This window comes from Syzygium oleosum, unplaced genomic scaffold (genome assembly GCF_021117445.2).
Source record: "Syzygium oleosum isolate NSW1041296 unplaced genomic scaffold, Sole_v2.1 Sole_v2.14, whole genome shotgun sequence".
Classification (NCBI taxonomy): domain Eukaryota; kingdom Viridiplantae; phylum Streptophyta; class Magnoliopsida; order Myrtales; family Myrtaceae; genus Syzygium; species Syzygium oleosum.
Genome location: NW_026607498.1, coordinates 2,352,722 through 2,373,272, shown reverse-complemented (window position 1 = coordinate 2,373,272; position 20,551 = coordinate 2,352,722). Strand labels below are relative to the sequence as shown.

The following is a 20,551-nucleotide window of genomic DNA, read 5'->3' as shown; positions in this document are numbered from 1 at the left end:
TTCTCTTCGATGTTTGGCTCCAGCTTCTCTGTCATTAACAAATTGGGTCCTTAGACTGTACATATTCCCTAAGAGGATAAACCAAGAAAGCCTTTCCAACCAAAAATCCAAAGCTAGCGCCAACTGCCTCTGCGCCAGTAGAAGAAGAATTGACATCGTTATCGGTAGCACGCTCAACAATTCCACATTTTTCAGACAAAACGCTTTATCCAGTAATGTGAACGGCAGGTAATACACGAAGCTTGAAGTCAACCCACCTGCAATTTTTTCCATCTTTGTTTTGTTCACATTGATTTTCAGATATTGTAAGGATACCAATTCTACACCCTCACTGAAATGATGCGCCAAGAAAAGTGCGATAAAAAAAGGGACCTGCAGCGAGATGCAAGACAGTATTGCCTTTGTTGTCCTTCCGATCGATCACCTACTCCTTCTTGTGCTGCTTCAGATGCTCCACCAACACAACTACCGCGGCAAAACAGTTGTTCTTCACGGCAAGGTGAAGCGCCGTCTCCTCTCGGGCGGTTGTCTCTTCGGCGGACTCAGGCGAAGCGGAGAGCAGTACCTTCATGGCATGGAGCTCCCCGTCCACGACGGCATAATGCAAAGGGACTCTCCTCTCCCTCCCCTTCACAAAGCATAGGTGTGGACCCACACTCAAGAGCTCCCTCGCTGTAATAACCGAGAGAGAGAAATTGGGAGACGAGGAGGGGACATAGAGACGAAAAGTGGGGGAAAGACAGTAAAAAAAATAAAAATTAAAATCACGAAAAATCCCAAACTATTATATTTATAACAATTTTACCTCAAATTAATTTTTTGATCACAAAAAATTTCAAACTGATATATCTGTGATAAATTTATCCCAAACTGGTACACTAGTGACAAATTTACCGTCCGTTAAATTTGATTAATATCACGAAAAATCACAACCTAGTAATCCTATGATAAACAGAGAGATAAAACTTTAAACTGATACACCGTCAACTGCCACGTATCATCCAACTCAACAATTTGATTAAAAATTTAATGAAAACTAACAGAGAGTAAATTTGTCACATGTGTACTAGTTTTGAATTTTTAGTGATCAAAAAATTAGTTTGGGGTGAATTTGTTGCAAGTGTACCAATTTGAGATTTTTTGTGGTATTAACCTTAAAAAAAAAGGAGAGAGAGAGAGGGAAGTAGAGCCGTGAGGGTGAAATAGAGGGAGAAGAAAACAAAGAGGACAAAAAGAGAGAAGGGAAAAGGAGAGTGAAAGAGAGAGGGAAATAAAAAAGGAGAGAGCGACTTGGTAAAAAGCAAGAGAAAATCAGGATAAGGCAGTCACTACCTTTGTTATTATTTTGAAATGGCATGGTAAAATATTTCTCCAAGTAGTTTATGAGTTGATTATTTGGGAAAATGGTTTGAGAAATGCTTTATGAAAGTAATTACAAAAAGGCCATATGTATTGATTTGTGAACCTAATTTATCAAATTTATCCAATTGTGAAATGCTATATATTATAATTTTGGAAACCAATTTCTAGATTGGTTTTGTAGATTATTGAAATATAATGTTAATGGTTTGATACTCATTATCGTCATGAACCCGGTGAGGGGTTTTTGAGTTTACATATTGGTTTCGGGATTTTTTTGGGCCAAGCCACTGACAATATGTGTGGAGAGACCTAACCAATGAGATAAATCTTGGTCACCTTGTCACGATGCATTATGCTGTGATCATAGTTGGATATTGATCATAAGATTGAGTAGTGGCATGAATTAATGATGAGTGATTGAAATCATTCAATAGAATGAACCATTGATGTGTGGTTGAGCAAGAGATTGATTAATGAAATGGACTATCAATGTGTGATGTGAGATTGATCAATAATTTGGATCATTGATGTTTGTTTTGATATGGTTGATTAAATGGGTAAATAACCGCATTTCACTGTTCACTTTTAACAGGTTTTCACTATTCACTTTGATTGTATTGCACTGTTCACTCTGATCGTATTTCACGGTTCATTCCGACAGAATGCGTACTAAACCGTATTGAAATGAAATTAACTCATGTTTGAAATGGTACCTACACATTGTATTGGATGCGGGAGTATTAATCACTGGTTGACCGGCGGGTGGAACTTCTTAACCCTGTTTTGCTTTTGGATTGGATTTCTGTCTTTTCTCTCTCATTGAAGTCGCTGCCTTCATTTGAACAAATTAGAAAACACCCACATTTATAAAGTAGCCCGCACAATCTTAACTTTTCTATTTGAGATAAGAAAAAATACTATTAAAGCTCGTTGTTACTTTTGAATTTCATCTTATAAGACTAGAACGAAACGATCAGAAGTAACCATTCGTATTGACAAATAAAGAACTATGCACGTGGACAACCATGCTTTCAGTAGTCAGCGGTCTTGGTCATGCGTAAAATATAATATAGTCAATGTGTAAGGTGTGATGTATATTCTTGTCTAATGTTTATAGGCCTCCTGTGCCTCTGTGAGTGATAGCGCGAGATCAAGCGATGGCTTTGGGTCCGATGGCTTGGATGGCGGTGATACTGGCCGTTGTGATTCTGTCTCTCACATTCGGTCCGGGTTGGTCCCTGGTGTTTCTAATTCTGGTCGGAGTGATTTTTGGTGAAGTTCCTAAAGGAAAACAAGAAGAGCAAGAAAAGCAAAATCTTCTAGATGGTGCTCGGGCTTGTGATGCTCCGGCTCATGCTCCGGATCATCTAATTGATGTTCCGGCTGATGCTTCGGATCATGCTCCGGCTGATGCTCCGGTTGATGCTCCGGCTGATGCTCTGGCTCATGTAGTTGATGTTCGAGCTGATGGTTTGGCTCTTTCAGTTGATGCTACGGCTTCTCTGGCTGATGCTCCGGCTCTTTCGAGTGATTCTCTGGCTCCTCCGGTTGATGCTCCGGCTGATGCGGCTCGTTCAGTTGATGCTCTGGCTGATGCTCCGGTTGATGCTCTGGCTCTTTCAGTTGATGCTCCGGTTGATGCTTCCGCTCTTGCTCCTGCAGTTGTTGCTGCTGGAATAGAGATGAGAAGCGAGCGGGTTAGTTTTCTCTGCATCTTTGGGATTTGTATTGTTACTTCAAACTTCCTTGACATTAATTCGGTGGAATCGGTCCTCCTGCTTGCAATTCAACCCAGCAAATGCTAAAAATTGTCTACAATGCTACAAATCTTCTTTGGCATGAACGATCGAACCACTGAATTTAGAAAACCAGGAGATCCTATCCAAACTCCAAGCACTATTGATATTGTACGCTAGGCCTGTTTATTACTTTTGCTTTCTCCTAAAATTTAAAACATTATTTAAATTTCGAAAGTGTTACGAAATAAATTACTTGTGAATTCATGTATTGACATTTGAGTGTTACGAGAGTTATGAGTATTTTTAATTATTTAAAGAAGTCAAAAATACGCTAGTCGCAAGATTCAGGTGCAGCGCACTTGCTGTTTAAGGTTCGCCTCCATCAGACCATAAGACTTTTTTTTTTTTCCTTTAGTTAGGCTAGAAGCACAAGACTTGGTCTGGAAAACCATGTTTACTATGTGAAGTGGTTTATTTTCCTTGATTTGACAGGAAGCATCTTCAACCCCATCGTCATTGCCCGGATTCGAGCATGACGTGCTGTTTAAGGTTCGCCTCCATCAGACCATAAGACTTTTTTTTTTTCCTTTTGTTTGGCTAGAAGCATAAGACTTGGTCTGGAAAACTATGTTTACTATGTGAAGAGGTTTAGTTTCTTTGATTTGACAGGAATCATCTTCAACCCCATCGTCATCGTCTGGATTCGACGTATTCTTGAATTTTAGAAGTCCAGATACTCGCAAGGGATTCACGGATCACCTTTATAGCAAGTTGGCAAATGCACGGATCATGGTCTTCAAAGACGATGAAAACCTCTATGCCGGAGAAGAGATCAAGCCGGAGCTAAAAGAGGCGATACAGCAGTCGAGGATCTCAATAGCCGTCTTCTCCAAAGATTATGCTTCTAGTAAAAGTTGCCTCATGGAGCTGGTAGAAATGTGGGAGTGCAGAGAATCAAAGGGACAGACTATCATCCCGATTTTCTATGATGTTAGTCCCATGGATGTAAAACACCAGGCTGGGGATTTTGAGAGGTCCTTCAATCTACATGAGTTGGACGGAGTCAACTCAAATACCATCAAAAAATGGAAGCAGGTTCTTCGAAAGATCGCGGGATTAAGCGGATTTGGACGGGAACTCATAAATGGGGGGTAATGCTTTTACTTCTGGTTTTCCTTTTTCTTTCCTAGATAAATGGAAAAAAGAAAAGTGTAATTAATATCGATAATGATCGAAAACTTTAACAATGCATAAGAATAGACCGTGTGGGTTGATTTAATTTTTGTCGGTCAATTCACTTTCATTTTTGTCTACTTTTTAGTATTTTTGGTGACTTTCTTGTCTTCCTCGTGCTTCATCACTTACGTTTTGCAGGCACGAGAGCCAGCTCGTCGAAAAAGTTGTTGCGCGTGTGCGGCAACTGTTGAAGATGGATGACCAACTTGTGACCGACAAACTAGTTGGAATTGATCATCATGTTGATGAGATGATGAGAAAGCTTGGTGTTGCCTACAGCGAGGGACAAGTGGTCGGAATACGAGGAGAAGAGGTACGCGTCGTCGGAATATGCGGTATGCCGGGTGTCGGAAAGACTACACTTGCAAAGGTTGTCTTTAACAAGATGCATAAGTTGTTTGATGCATATAGCTTCCTTGAAGGTGTTAGTCTGGAAGGAATCCAGTTTGCACAACAAATTTTGATTGCTGACCTTCTAAAAATAAGACCAAAACCGCTAAAATCCATCGATGAAGGAATTCAAAATATAGCAGATCTATTTAGTGATATGAAGGTTCTCATTGTGCTCGATGATGTACGGGAGGATGAACAAATTAAAGCATTAGCTGGGAAGCTTACTTGGTTTGGTCTGGGAAGTAGAATCATTGTGACGACAACGAAAAGAAATGTTTTAAATGCTTTCGATGATGGAGCATCTGATGTTCAGACAGTTGAGGAATACAAGCTTGAGCCAATGAGTGATCACCATGCCCTTCAACTCTTTCGTGAGCATGCTTTTGCAGGGGAAGCTCCCGAAGGTGTCTCTGAGTATGATTCCTTGTCCATAGACATTGTCAAAGCTATTGGAGGGCTTCCTTTGGATGTTGCGCGTTATGCTTCATTTTTACGCAGCAATAGGAATATACGTATGTGGAAAACTACCTTGGATTTATTGCAAGAAAAACCCAGAAAATAGGCAATCTGCCTTTCTAGTCAGTTATGCATGAGGATCAGAGCTTGAAAATTCCAGTGAAGGCAATCAACTCACAAGCCCAATTCAAGATTCATCAGTTAACCAAAGCCCGTTTGCTAGTTGGGCATGCAAATGGAGTGGATTTTTGCCCATCCAAGGAGCATAGCGTGATCCAACAGGTTCAATGAGGAGGAAGAAACCCTGAACTTTTGGAGTTTGAACGCATTGCACAAATCTTGATGCGATGCAAGGCCGGAGGTTTGAATTGTAAGTTTTTCATGTGTTTTTGAATTTCGTATGACTTTAATGTTTCCTAGTTACCTCTATAAATATGTGGCACATTCTCCGTTGGAAGAATTCGGATTTGAGTTTGATCATGTATGAAATTTTTTACTCAAGTAAGTGAATCCTTCAATTTGGTTCTTTATCCAATTCTTTGGTGGCGAACCTTATAAGTTCTTTATCTTGAACGGTGAAAGACTTCTTTATACTTTACTGTTGTACTCCATCTATCCCTAAGTTACTTTCCAGTTTCCATCAAACGCTTTCAGTTTCTTCTTAATCTCACCATGCATCAGTGACGAATCTTTAGATGTACATACATAGCATTGACATATCATAAAGGAAAAGGAGGGCGATTGATTTAAGTAAAACAACAAAAAAAAAGAAGATCTAAGCGGGAACTATTTTTCTAAAAAAAGGATATCTTGATCTATAGGATTTTGAATATTACTGAGTATAGTAAATATACCGTAAAGCTGAGGTAATTGCTTGAGAATCATTTGAAATGTGACTTTAGCTATTAGAGAGAGGTTCTTGCGAGTTTTGACTTGTGAGAAAGGTTGCTTTGCCTCGAGAAATTTTCAATTCAATAACATCATGATGGCACAAATTCTAGAATAGACTTCCTAACACTTTGGACGGCTCAATTCCCTAAAAAATTCCCAACTTTAGCCTTTGTCCCAATTATATTCCAAACTTTTTTTTGTCTCATAAAAACCCCAGACTTTTACTTTTGTCCCAAATCTACCCCGTTTACTATTCATCCAATTTTTTAATATTATTTTTATTTTTTCGAATTTTTTTCTTTTTTCTTTTCTTTTTTTTTTGTTTCACCTTCAACCTCCGGCCGGTCGCCGGTCCGGCGACCGGCCGTAGGCGAGGGCCGGCGAGGTCGGTCTCGCCGGCCGCTAAGCGAGGCTCGGCCTCGCCGTTCTTTGGCGAGGCCGACCTCGCCGCGGCCGGCGGGCCGAGCCTCGCTAGATCTGGGCGAGGCTCGCCGCCGGCGCACTGCGAGTCGGCCTTCTTTGTTCTTGGGCGAGGTCGGCGAGGCCGAACCTCGCCGTTCTTTGGGCGAGGCCGACCTCGCCCGGCTACCGGCGGGGCCGACCTCGCCCGGCGGCCCGGCGGGGCCAAGCCTCGCCCGGATCCGGTGAGTGCGCCGCCGCACGGCACGGTGAGGCTCGGCCTCGCCCGCCAACGGCGAGGCCGACCTCGCCATCGGCCCCGCCGGCAGCCGGCCGAGGTCGGCCGAGGCCGAACCTTGCCGTTCTTTGGGCCAGGCCGACCTCGCCGGCGGCCGGCGGGCCGATGGCGAGGTCGGCCTCGCTGTTCTTGGGCGAGGTCGACCTCGTCGGCGGTCGGCGGTGCCGATGGCGAGGTCGGCCTCGCCGTTCTTTGGCGAGGCCGAGCCTTGCCAGCTGCCGGCGGGGCCGACCTCGCCGGTCCTCGCCTCTGGCCGGTCGCCGGACCGGTGACCGGCCGGAGGTTGAAGGTGAAACAAAAAAAAAAAAGAAAAGAAAAGACAAAAGAAAAAAATTCGAAAAAATAAAAATAATATTAAAAAATTGGATGAATAGTAAACGGGGTAGATTTGGGACAAAAGTAAAAGTTTGGGGTTTTTTATGAGACAAAAAAAAGTTTGGGATATAATTGGGACAAAGGCTAAAGTTGGGGGTTTTTTAGGGAATTGGGCCCAAATTCAATTGACCACGTCTCTCTCTCTCCTTCGCCGCTGCGCCGTAGTCTGTATACCTCGATCAAACGGTGTCGTCTCCATGATCCCAACAGTGCATGACGTCACGGTCTTTCATTGAGAGCCTTGACGAAACGACGGTCGTATCAGGCACCACTGTGCGCCTTGGCAACGTCCGCGGGTCCACGATGCTTGCTCGATGCCATGCCGTCTTTTCAACAACAAAAATTAACGGCAGCTTCACGGATGCTTGAGCCTCGACCAAAAGTCGGTGCTTTTCTTCGGCACAATTGAAAAAGTTGGTGTCGGAATCGGATTGAAGTCACGAGATAGTGTTTTTTTTAGAGAATTTGACCTTCACTTCATTGCGAATATTTTTTTTTTTGTTAGGTTGAAAGATAAAATTATCTCCGTAGGCCATCCATATATGTCATATATATTTTATTCGAAGAATAGACTATGCTCTCTTTTCTCGATTTATATGTATATTGTTATGTGATGTTTACCGCACTTGTGGTGCTCACTCCACATGGATGAATACGGGAAGAGTGTCAAAATAGTCATAAACTTTTTTGCATTAATGTCAATTTAGTCATAAACTATTTTTTGATGCTAATTCAGTCCTAAACTTTTTTTCTTTATGTCAATTCAGTCCTTCCGGCTATTTTTTTTATCGGATTTTACTAATGTGGACGCTGGCCGGCCTATGTGGTACCACCGGCGATGATGTGGACAACTTTTAATAATATTTTGATTTTTTAATTTTTTTTTCTTATTCTTCTTCCTCCAGCCGGTCGCTAGATCGGCTACCGGCTGGAGACCAGGGCCGGTGAGCCCCGTCGGCTAATGGCGAGGCTCGCCCCGCAGGCCACTGACGAGGTTCGCCCTCGCCAGCGAAGGCGAGCCTCGCCAGCGGCTGGACGAGGCACGACCTCACCGAATCTGGCGAGGTACGAGCCCACCCATGGCCGGTGAGGCTTGACCCTCGCCAAATCCTACGAGGGCTAACCGCGAGGGTGGCCTCGAGTTAGGCTGGGTGAGGCGTGACCTCGCCGGATCTAGCGGGGTCGGGCCTCCCCCATGGCCGGTGAAGCTCTACCCTTGCTAGATCCGGCGAGGTTGCACCTCGCCCAACCTAGTGTGAGGCCACCCTCGTGGCCATCCAGCGAGGGTCGAGCCTTGCCGCCCTCGCCAAAGGCTGGCAAGGCGGGGCTTGCTACAGGCTAGCGAACCTCGCTGGCTCTAGCCTCCAGCCGATCGCCAGACCGGCAATCAGCTGGAGGAACAAGAAAGGGTAAGAAAAAAACTTACAAATAAATTTGAAAAATATTAAAATATTATTAAATTTTGTCCACGTCATCGCCGCGCAGTGACACGTAGGCCAGCTAATGTTCACATCAGCAATATTCGGCCAAAATTAGCCGGATGGACTAAATTGGCACAAAGATGAAAGGTTTAAGATTGAGTTGACACCAAAATAAGGTTTATGACTAAATTGATACAAATGCAAAAGGTTTATGACTTTTTTGACATTTTTCCCGGATGAATACTATGCCAAGTGGCCTTTGTAAAAGATAAGGAAAGGCACGGGATTCGGATGGTGGCCCATCCCGTCGAATCAAACTTGTGGGAAGAAAACAAGGAACGGGGCGGCAGAGCGAGCAATTTCGCAGCGCGAGGTCGGGCCGGGCTAATGTTAACTTTGCCTCTCCCCTCCCCACCCACCCACCCGCCCACCTCGCAAAGAATATTAATAAAAGAAAATTGTAATACGTAAAACACAAGGTTGCGAATGATAATTATTTTATTTCTCTTTTTTTCTATTTTTCTATTCCCGATAATAGATTTGGAATAGAAATCAGTTTGGAAACGCAATTTTGCGTTTTTTTTTCTGGAAAAAGTTCTGATTTTAGAAATAGATTTGGAATAAAAATGAGAAGTAAAAATTTTCTACTTTTTTTATTTCTAGAACAAAAATGAAAAATAAAATTGCTCGCTCTCCGCCTATCATCCGCCGCCTCCTGTCGTCGCCTGCCAACCTCCTCTCACCGTTGCCTGCCAACCTGCTCCCACCGTTGTCCGCCTCCCATCGCCGTCCTCCGTACCGGCTACGTCGACGTCTGCCTCCCGTCGCCGCCCGCCACTTGCCGTTCGATGTCCTCTGCCGCCGGCTGCCTCCCGCAGTCCTCCGCCGCCCGGGAGGGAAAAATTTTGTGCCATTATCAAACGAATTTTTTTTCAAAAACAGAAATTTTGGTTCGTTATCAAATACGTATTTTTGCTTAGAAACTTGCCATGGAATAGAAATAGAAAAATCTTTTTATGGCCAGAAATTAAATTTGGAACAAAATGATAATCATTCACGCCCAAACTCTCCCATTTTGCCCCTTTGCTGTTTATTCAATCTTTATTTACAAACCCTACAAAACTAAAAGAAATTAAGCAAACTGCAAAAGGAAAAATCTAAAACCCAAAATACAACCTTCACCGTTTTGCCCCTTTTCTCGTTCTGTAATTGTTATCATCTTCTAGGAAAATGATGCAGAAGAGGTGATAGGGAGTCTAATCGGACTGCTAAGCCCATTGGTACAAAGATCCAAACTTGATTTGAAACATATAATTGCGTTATATTTCACTAATTCGATAATCTAATTTGAATCATATAATTGTTATAATTGTTGCAAACAATACAGAATTGTAAAGAAATGAAATTACAATAACATAATTTAAATCGATGCAAATGGATACCGAAGCCTGTGTTCGACACAGTTTCCATAAAACAAATTCGTTCCCTCCAGCATGCGTATGAGGTTTTGTGAATATCTGTCTCCCAGGATACAACGGTTGACAGTTAAGAAGAAATCGGCACTTCAAAGCTTTCGACAAACTTGAACAAACCGGAACCGAATACTATCGAAAAACAGTGCAAAAATGCAGAGAAAATCGAAAGAGAGGAATAATTAGATGATTTTTAAAATAGAATGGGAAGGCGTCTATTTACAAGGTCAAGGGGGAGTGTTTCATTTTGGGAATAATAACGACCGATTGAATCTACCGTTATAAAATTAATACGCATCGGGAATAACAGCTGATTAAATATGCCGTTATAAAATTAATTCCATAACAGCTTTACCGTTATAAAATTAATTCTGTAACAACACAATTTAATGCCATTAACAATACGTTACAAATTAAAATTTGTAACAGACGGCAAAATTGGGCTCGTCGTGACTTGTCAGGCGTCGGATTTGCAACCCTATAAAATTAGTACGCATCGGGAATAACGGCTGATTAAATATGCCGTTATAAAATTAATTCTGTAACAACACAATTTAATGCCATTAACCATACGTTACAAATTAAAATTTGTAACAGCTTGAGTTGAAAAATAAATCAGAATGCAAAATTGAGCTCGTCGCGAGGCTCACTTTCCGTGTACACAGGACGTACGCTCGCGCCCAAGTTTCAGCTTGTCGGGCATCGGATTTGCAACTCCCCCATACGTTACAAGTTTCAGCCTGTGTTCAACACAGTTTCCTTAAAACAAATTCGTTCCCTCCGGTATGCGTATGAGGTTTTGTGAATATCTGTCTCCCAGGATACAACGGTTGACAGTTAAGAAGAAATCGGCACTTCAAAGCTTTCGGCGAACTTGAACAAACCGGAACCGAACACTATCGAAAAACAGTGAAAAAATGCAGAGAAAATCGAAAGAGAGGAATAATTAGATGATTTTTAAAATAGAATGGGAAGGCGTCTATTTACAAGGTCAAGGGGGAGTGTTTCATTTTGGGAATAATAAAGACCGATTGAATCTACTGTTATAAAATTAATACGCATCGGGAATAACAGCTGATTAAATATGCCGTTATAAAATTAATTCCATAACAGCTTTACCGTTATAAAATTAATTCTGTAACAACACAATTTAATGCCATTAACCATACGTTACAAATTAAAATTTGTAACAGCTTGAGTTGAAAAATAAATCAGAAGGCAAAATTGGGCTCGTCGCGAGGCCCACTTTCCGTGTACACGGGACATACGCTCGCGCACAAGTTTCAGCTTGTCGGGCATTGGATTCGGGCATCGGATTTGCAACTCCCCCCCCCCCCCCCCCCTCGGCGCTTGCGCGCGAGGCATAGTGTTTGTGCTATGATAGTTACCACTTCAAATGAATGTAACTGTATATAAAGCACTACATAGCCTTCTTTCTTTTTCAATGTGGGACTAGTGTTTTTCCATTTCCCACTTTCAACTCAAGGGTGTTCTTTGAGCATCAATTTCTTATTCATTCATCCATCAATTTATCCCATATTGCCAACAATAATTGCGTCATCAAGTGCTTCGATAATATAATATTCTGCATGACAAATAAAAACAACTAACAAATATTTTATTACTCTATAATATAAATAGAGTTAAAAATTTACCATGCACGGACAACATTTGGTGTAGAATTTTCTATCGAAGATATTAAGATCAAAATTTTGAGTTGCTCAAATAAAAATATCAATACAAGCTTAAAGTTAAGATTATTTTCTTTTTCCTTTTGGTCAGAAAGATTTATTTCTTTGAAACATTGAAATTAAGAACGTTTATGGTGTTTCCAATCTTCTTAGAGATTTACCATTATCTTTTGTACAGATGCAATAATCATGAGACACAACATTGAAATCAATGTATGACTTTTCGATCTATACATTGTTCTTTTGTTATTATAAAATAATCGTTTCAAAGTTAATTAATATAATTGTGTCTTCTAGTTAAGGGTAATATTTATAAGTGAACAGTATATATATTCATATAAGAGTTTCATCTTTTCATATTACTTTAAAGAAAACATACACTCGTGGTTACCTAGTAGCTAATTATATATACAGGCAAATTCATTTCTCCACATCTGCTTCTTTGCTTGCTCAGATAATGTTTATTCTCTCATATAGAGACATATTAAACAATACGTGTGCTGGATGAATGAAATTTATCCTCTTGGAGATCTTTCCAATACACGGTAAGGGCAACTACTTTAATTTATAATAGGAAAGAGAACTGAGCCCGCATATCCAATTATAACTTTTAGCGGTGAATAGCAGTTAATCCACATACTATAAGATTTTATCATACACATGTAATAGGTATTTTCGATTTCGTGAAATTGCCATCGGTGTTTCCATCCATCACGACCATCGACAATCTAACGATCTAGATTTGAATTTTCTCATATAGTTAATTAATCACGAGAGGATGTACATGGTCACGCTTCAGAGGAAACCATTCTACCAAAACCCGCCATTGATAATATTTCTTACTATGGCAACGTGTTAAATGCAAATTGTGCAACTCAATCCATGGCAATAATGAGCATATGAGCATGACTAGATATTTACCTATTTATTAGTGCAAGTCTATCCACAACAATAATAAACATGATCAAATATTTACCTATTTGTAGAGCCCTTCATCTATTGGTGCTCCACACATTAGCCAATTGAATTTCTCCTTGTTTCTTACTAGTCCTTCAAGCACTTCAAAGCAAGACCCTTGCGATGCCTACAAAAAAACAAAGAAGCCAGAATCATATCTCACTCGCATCTTTGAAAACCTCTTTTGCATGCATCCAATGATCATGTCTCCGATACTCGGACCTTGCGTGTAAATAAGTATCGGATCAATGATTTACCAAAAAAAATGTTTCGTTCTTGGTAAGGCGTGTCAAAATATGTATGCTAGATGAATGAGTTTAACCGTTGTTAGAGATCTTTCCGACCAATGGTAGCGGCAACTACTTTAATTTATAATAGAAAAGATATGTGAGCCCGATATGACGAACTATAACTTTCAGAAATAAATAGAGGTTTATCTATAAGGTTTTATCTGGTACATGCAATAGCCATGTTCAATATCATGAAATTGCCATCGACGCTTTCATCCATCAAATGCTTCATCCTTGGTAAGATCTCTCTCTCTCTCTCTCTCTCTCTCTCTCTCTCTCTCTCTCTCTCTCTCTCTCAAATGATGATTATGATATCGGATCTTTTTAATCTGAATAACAGCTTAAGGCACTGTGATGGCGAGGAGACGGAAAAGAACTCTTGCAGCAGTGAAGTTTCCATCCATTCGAAGTGCTACTTCGTTGCTGGATGATGGCCCAGACTTCAATCCTTTCTGATGCAGTCGTTATACTCGACATCCTCCGCGGCCGAATGCATATGAAGCTGAGAATCGAGAAGATTGCCCTAGCCATATCCTCTGGTGGGTTTCTCAGCGTGAGGTTTGCCTAGGTTTCCATGCTAATGTCCACATGGAATTCCTCATTTGATTTAAAGCGAGCTGCTACTCTCCCTCCTCAGAAAATTATAGAGGAAGAGAACTTGGGAACAAGTTAAACGGTCAACGGGTTCGACGTTTCATCTATCTGATGTAAAGTTGTATGAGAGCCGGTCAATATGAATGGTGTGTGTGTGAGAGAGCTTCCTTGATATAAGGCAAAATGTTAATCTTCAAAAATGAAATTAATGGTAATTGCAGTTACGGTGCTTTCAATAATGTGCAAGTCTATTTTCAACTAATGTATTTTAACCAAAAAGTATCCAAATTCAAGTGATGGTAAATTTTCTCTTAATTTGACGACTAATCAAAATTTTGACATGATCAATGTGGTCATAATATGCAACATACTTCAGTTGCGTAAATATGGACTTTTAAATGTTTAGTGTTGAGTTTGAAAATTGGATAAACATCAAGGGTTATTCATTTGGTTTTCCATTTTGATATCAAACCGTTCGCCCTACAGTGACTATTTTGGTTCGTCAAATTCAACTTCATGAAAGAAAATACAAGCAAATCCTCGCCATATTTCTAGTTCACAACAGCCGCGGTTAGAGCCCCAAGTCGAAAAGGCATCTCGATGTTTCCCTTTGAAATTCATGTCTCGACTATTTTCTTTGAAGACAGTGAATTTTCTATAGGTTCTTATTTTTTCTAATCTCGAAATTTTATGGGACTAACTATCAAACACTCAGTTATGGAGCCATTCAAAAGGGTTAAACACAATCCATGCACTGATATGGAGTTACTCCTAGTACATACAATTTTGGTAGATAGGAGAAAACATATTAGACATAGAACAGAGACGATATGAACTTTTTTTATTACACGAAGTTTGTGTGATTCGTCAATCGTCTTGGTAGGAGATAATCATCTTGTCCATGCAGTTGTCAATGGCTTTGGAAGCTCTAAGCTCTCGCCATACGGCTAAGCCATCAGTCAACTCCATGGATGATGATGTTCATCGTTACCTGGTGGAGTTCTGGACTGAACAGAGCAGTCCAGGGGACTCTCTGTGTCACCCTTGCTCTCTGCCTCATCAATCATCGTTCCCACCGCCGTGGCACTCCATGATCTCCTTGTAATCGTGCCATGGCCTTCGCTCGAGCGCGAAGTTAAGCTCACCATGAGTAAGAAAACGCTTTGAAAAGACAAGAGGATGGAATGGTGAATTTGATAATTACTGGTAATAAGTTACTGAATATTGTTAATTCCTTTCCAAACGTGGAATTGAGAATACGCGATCATCATTAGTACATTTCAGTAATATAATTGGTGTAATTTTAATCACTCTTTTTATTGAATATACTAAGAAATTCCTCCGCTACTTGATATCTCAAGTGAATTTTAACTTAGTTGTTCCTCAATGCGAATTGGGAATATCGAACTCGAACATGCTTAATCGCATGAGTGTTGAATTCCACATCAGGCTCTTCAGTGGCAGAATTCTCGTCTCCTTCTTGTTGACCCACATGCTGACGACGCACTCGATTCGAACTGTGTGCTCCGTTTGGATTCTGTACTCATCGATCCATGCTGAAGTATTGGAGTGGGGCTCTGTCTATAGAATTGAGGTAATCTGTTTATAAAAATTCAGTTGTCTTTGAAGGGATGATATTGGCGATATCTTGGGTCCCTGGAGGGGCTTCGAAGGTGTCCCGAGGCGGCCGAACCGCCCACCAAGAAGGAAGTTGAAGAGATTTTGAGGAGTAGAGTTCTCGAAGGAAGGTAAAAAGAAAGTCTCCTTTTAGTGTGTTTGGCCATGTTTTCATTGCATTGTTGGCGATCTGCGATAGGGTTATGGTTCGATTGTATGATTTGAGTGAACTGAATGTGTGTTGGTGCTAATGACTAATGTGGAGGTTTGGCCCGTTCTTGAACTATCTGTTTAGATCAATGCTGTCCTTTAAGATGGCCTGTCATTCTTGGTTGTTTTCAGTGAAATGAAGTTGAATCAGTGACCAAGAACAGTGCAGTGGAATCATACTAGCAATTAGCAAGGAGTACCCAATAAAGCTGTTTATATATATTATAATAGTCAATTTAGATAGAATAACGGTCAGCCTGTTTGGGCATGTAAGAACTGCATGTGTTTCCAAGAGCATGGAAAATTTCTATGTTAAGAGTTAATGGGCATAGTCTTTGCATTTTCCTTCCTTCTGGTTTGATGCTGCTGTACAATGTATGTTGAGGAGCTTATTCAAGAGAGATAGCTGTGTTTGCTTTAGTGAAATTGTTGAGAGAGAAACAATAATTGCAGATATTCTGTTGTTGTGGCTTGTTCTTGATTTCCATGTAGTGGAGATAGTGATGGCAAGGAGGATGTAAAAACATGGATGCGGTTCCTTTAGAAAAGGCTGATGAAGTTCTTACTGCATTATCTGCCGCTGCTGCACGTGGGAGAAGTTCCAAGACAACAAAAGTTCGATCTGGTTTTGAGGATATAACTGATGGTTTGACGGAGCTTGAATTGAATAATTACGATAGAGATGAAGGTATATTCCTTTCTGTGTGTACTCGGTTTTTATTTTCTTTTAATAAGTTAGTTTCTTAGTTCATCCAAAGGAAGATGGATGGCTAATTCCTATTTGGATCCCGAAAAAGGGGCATCAGAATTACATGCGGATGCCCCATCTAATACACAAGGACTCATTTAAATCACTAACAGGAGCCAGCCAAACTCACCAGAACGAGTCACGGATGTATCATGAATCTTAGTAGTATCAGAAATCCAAACATGGTCTACATGTGCTCTCCAAGCCAACTTCAAGAGCAAAGAATGAAGGCTATACCTGTCAAAGTCCTTTTGAGTTAATTAAACTCAAAACTCTATTCCCCAATAATCATGCTTTATAAAGCCAATGTATGCTGCCAAATCTGCTTGCTAAGAGGCAAGTAAAATATGTCACAAGAACACCGCCACAGAAAACTATAGAAGGAGAAATGAAATAACTATGCTTGGGCATTCTACTGCTTTAGGCAAGCTTATTTTGACTTGGTAGCCACAGAAATAAAACTGTGTTCAGGAATATTTGAAGGAAAACATGTGAATTTTATGCCGATCCATCTTATTGCTCCTGCCGACCAAAGGAAAAATCTTATTGCTCCTGTCCCTTTTAGAATTGAACTTATATAGAAAAGTCTAATCTTTCACAAGATATAATTTGTAACTCCATGGTTAGGTATTGTAGCTCCACGAATGGGTGCTTGTATAGCAACAAGAGCATCAGCACAAGTGAGAGGCCTTCTCCATTTATTATCTTGAATGACTACAAAAACTTATTCTTGGAAAGACTAAACGCTGTGTGAGAACTTGTCTCAAGATTGCCTTTCCACTGGTTCTTCTATATTGCGTGAGATGTGGTACTAGCTAGCTAGCTCATTACAGAGCTTCTTGGTAAGTGAGGCAGCTAACAGTTACATGGACATAAAATTTAGTGCATGGTAGAATAGCTGAGAATTGGGATGGTCAATCGCATGGAAAACTAGCTTTTAAAGGTTGTACCTTGAGCTGTCAATCGCGTTTTAACCTGGAGGCAAAATTATGAATGAAACTGAGTAATGACCCAGTAATGGAAGAGTAAGAGAGGAGGTCGCCAGGAGGAAGTCAGGCCTCTGCCCAAAAGCCGCATCTTAGAGGCTGTCCCATTAATTGATTATAATGATTGGAAATGCTGAGAGCTGTTCTATTCCAAGCTTGCTTATATGTCTTCTGGACTGGTGGTAACGTGATGACGGAATGAAGGGAAAGGGAACTATTCATCCTGAGAGTAAAGACTTCTTTCAACCATAGTTTAGTAGTAATATAAATATCTTGTGAGACATGGAACTTTGGAAGAGATTCGTGTCTTGCTTTGTTTTCCAAGCGCCAAAATCCTCCTGTCTTTCTAAAAACTGCAGGGTCAGCCTAAGTCACAGTTAATTGGATCCACTTATTAATTAAATCTAATTAGAGGACCTTTGTCTGCATTTTTTCATATCAAACCAGAAATTTAAATGAGGTCCCTTTATGATTGTGGTCACTTTCGATTTGTAGGCATCGATTAAGTACAAGGAGGGTAGTCATATGGATTCAGTGCTTGGCCTTGCTTGGAACAAGGAGTTGAGTTTGTTGGAAACTGTTACTTTTCTCTTGGTCCTCGTAATTTTGTAGTCTCTCTATCCAATTCCCAATGCTTAATGACATCCCTGACTGCTATGCAAATGTTCAAACAGGAATATACACTAGTGCAAGCGCTGACTGGTAAGTCAAAATTTGGGATGTTGCAGCTGGAAAATGCCATATTACCATGGAACACCACACAGACAAGGCTAGAATCATCTCATTTAATGTTTAGTTTTAATTCTTTTGGATGATAAACATACAGCTTCTGTTCATCTTAAGATCCAGTCTGTTCCGACAGTTAAATTTCTGGTTCATCAGAAAGGACCTTTTGCATGGTATTGATGAGGGTAATTACATGTTGGTATTTCATAGAAAGAACCACGGGTTGGGCATGTTAAGTGTTGAGGATTTGATATGTAGTTATAAATTAAGAAGATGGGAAGTTTCCTTCTTTTGTCTTACAAGTTATATTACGTTGATGACTGCTTTATTAAACAAGCTTGAACGCACAAAAGGATGTGCATAAAATCTTGCAGTGAGTTCGATCACTAATTGAGGGACATTTGAACATTGCATTAGTTTGAGAAGCCCTTGTTTGTCTGTCTGTCTCTTTTATTCTTTGTTGAAAACCAGATCCGGATATTTTAGTTAGCAGTAGAGGTTCGATTATTTTGTTTCCAGATTTTCAGGATTTTGTTTGTTAGCTTTTAGGAATTTGTTTCCTAAGTTTTAGGGTGCTGATAATTTTTTTAAACCAGCAGATACTAACCAGATTTATGGCTAGTATATCTGGCTTTTTGCTTCGGTAGTTAGCACAAAATAATTAGCTGGACGAGCAGCTATAAAAGGCCGGAGGCCTCATGTAATTTCGTAGCCCTTTTTGGAGAATAAAACTTACAACAGTTTCTCCTAAATTTCTACATGGTATCAGAGCTCGATCTGGACCATTCTTTTCTACCACATCTCTGAGTGTTTCCACCATGACAAAATACCCTAGAGCCACCATGGCAAGCGAGGTTGAGAGTGAAACCTCAGACCCTAAAGCTCAGAACTCTCCTTTGATTACCCAACCTATCAATGTATCCGAAGGGGGAACTCTTCTCATCACCGGTCACAACTTCAATCAATGGTCCCATTCTGTCATGATTTTCGTTTGCGGAAAAGGTAAAGAAGATTACCTAACTGGAGTTGCCGTACAACCTGAGGCGACAAGCCCAAACTATCGAACATGGAAGGTGGAAAATAACATGGTGATGTCCTGGCTGCTGAATTCAATGACGAATGAAACAGGGGAGAATTTCATGTATTACCAAACAGCGAAGGAGATTTGGGATGCTGTTCATGAAACTTATTCCAACAAAGATAACACCTCGGCCATCTTCGAGATCAAGGGCATTCTTCATGATCTAAGGCAAGGGGAATCTTCAATCATCGATTATTTTAACCAACTCATGCGTCATTGGCAGCAACTTGACATCTTTGGAAGATATGATGTGGAGTTGTCCCGAAGATAGCAAGCGGTACAAGCAGATTCAAGATCGAGAACGCATCTATAAATTTCTGTTAGGCTTGAATCAAGAGCTTGACGAGGTACGTGGACGAGTTCTGAGCATAAAGCCCCTACCTAATGTACGAGAAGTTTTTGCGGAGGTCAGGAGAGAAGAGACTCGGCGAAAGGTGATGCTTGGTTGTTCAAAAAACCAGACCAATCCAGAAAATTCTGCCTTAATAGCCCGAGGATCTCAACCATCCTACAGTCGAGGCACTCAGTCAAACAACAACAACCAGCGAAAGGGTGGTCGTCCGTGGTGTGATCATTGCAAACGGACAGGTCACACAAAAGACACACGCTGGAAACTTCATGGTCGGCCAGATGATTGGAAGCCATCAGCCTCACGTCCTACTCAAGACCGGGAGAGCAGAAGCAACATAGTCCAAACCGAAACAAACGCTTCGGTAGATTCGAGTCCCTTCAACAAAGAGCAACTGGAGATGCTGAAAAAGCTGCTACAGGAATCAGTTCAGAAGGCAACCCGTTCATAAGGGGTTAGTACAGCAACAATAGCTCAACGAGGTAATTCTCTAAATGCCTTTAGTGCTAAACAGGAGAAAATCACCTCTTGGGTTGTAGACTCGGGAGCATCCGACCACATGACCGGAGATATCACAGTGTTCAACGAGTACAATCCATGTCAAAACGGCACTAGCGTTCGAATTGCTGATGGTTCTTGCTCAAAGGTGGCTGGTGTTGGATCAGTGGTTATTTCAAAAGATATAACACTGAATTCAGTATTATTTATTCCCAAACTCAGCTATAATCTTCTCTCCATCAGCAAGTTAACCAAAGATTTAGGCTGCACTACTAAATTTTTCCCACACTCATGTGAATTTCAGGTTTTGAACTCGGGGATGACGATTGGCAGTGCTGAGATGGATGCGGGCCTCTACCTTCTGCGAGTTAATGCCTCAGAATGGAAAAACAAGAAGATGTCATGTGTAGCATCTCGTGCTAAGGAAGAGAGTGAAGTAAGATTGTGGCACTATAGGTTAGGTCATCCAAATTTCTCGTACTTAAAAAGGTTGCTACCTTCTTTGTTCAATAAAGATTCAATAAAATTTCAATGTGAGGTGTGTCAATTATCCAAACATACTCGCAGTTCATACCCTTTGCAACCTTATAAGTCTTCTCATCCATTTCACATGATTCATAGTGATATTTGGGGACCTTCTCGTGTCAATAATATTACTGGTTCTAGGTGGTTTGTTACCTTCATTGATGATCACACAAGACTCACTTGGCTTTTTCTGATGAAAGAAAAATCAGATATTGGCCGAATTTTTCAAACCTTCAA

The 20,551-nt window shown here is 40.8% G+C and overlaps 2 protein-coding genes and 1 long non-coding RNA gene across 3 annotated transcripts in view; 2 read left to right on the top strand and 1 right to left on the bottom strand.

Annotated features, from left to right (window-relative positions):
• The window catches only part of LOC115684447 (uncharacterized), a 39,673-nt gene extending 39,013 nt beyond the window's left edge, over positions 1-660 (bottom strand). Inside the window, exon 1 of the mRNA XM_056317697.1 lies at positions 373-660. The gene's annotated coding sequence lies outside the window, so the exon portion shown is untranslated. The remainder of the gene's footprint in view (positions 1-372) is intronic.
• Positions 661-3,791: 3,131 nt separating this feature from the next.
• Positions 3,792-5,809, top strand: LOC130134563 (TMV resistance protein N-like). Its single transcript, XM_030609186.2, has 2 exons — positions 3,792-4,252; positions 4,476-5,809. Exons 1-2 carry the CDS (start codon positions 3,891-3,893, stop codon positions 5,290-5,292), a joined length of 1,179 nt encoding a protein of 392 aa, XP_030465046.2. The 5' UTR covers positions 3,792-3,890; the 3' UTR covers positions 5,293-5,809.
• Positions 5,810-14,908: 9,099 nt separating this feature from the next.
• Positions 14,909-18,170, top strand: LOC130139982 (uncharacterized). The gene is made up of 3 exons (XR_008817991.1): positions 14,909-15,322; positions 15,894-16,089; positions 17,631-18,170. It is a non-coding gene; the product is annotated as an uncharacterized LOC130139982 (long non-coding RNA).
• The last annotated feature ends 2,381 nt before the right edge of the window (positions 18,171-20,551 follow it).

Excerpts from the sequence above, each read along its gene's own strand:
- LOC130134563 (XM_030609186.2), top strand. The coding sequence starts at position 3,891 with ATGGTCTTCAAAGACGATGAAAACCTCTATGCCGGAGAAGAGATCAAG. Across the intron at positions 4,253-4,475 it reads CGGGAACTCATAAATGGGGG|GCACGAGAGCCAGCTCGTCG; the intron begins GTAATGCTTTTA and ends TACGTTTTGCAG.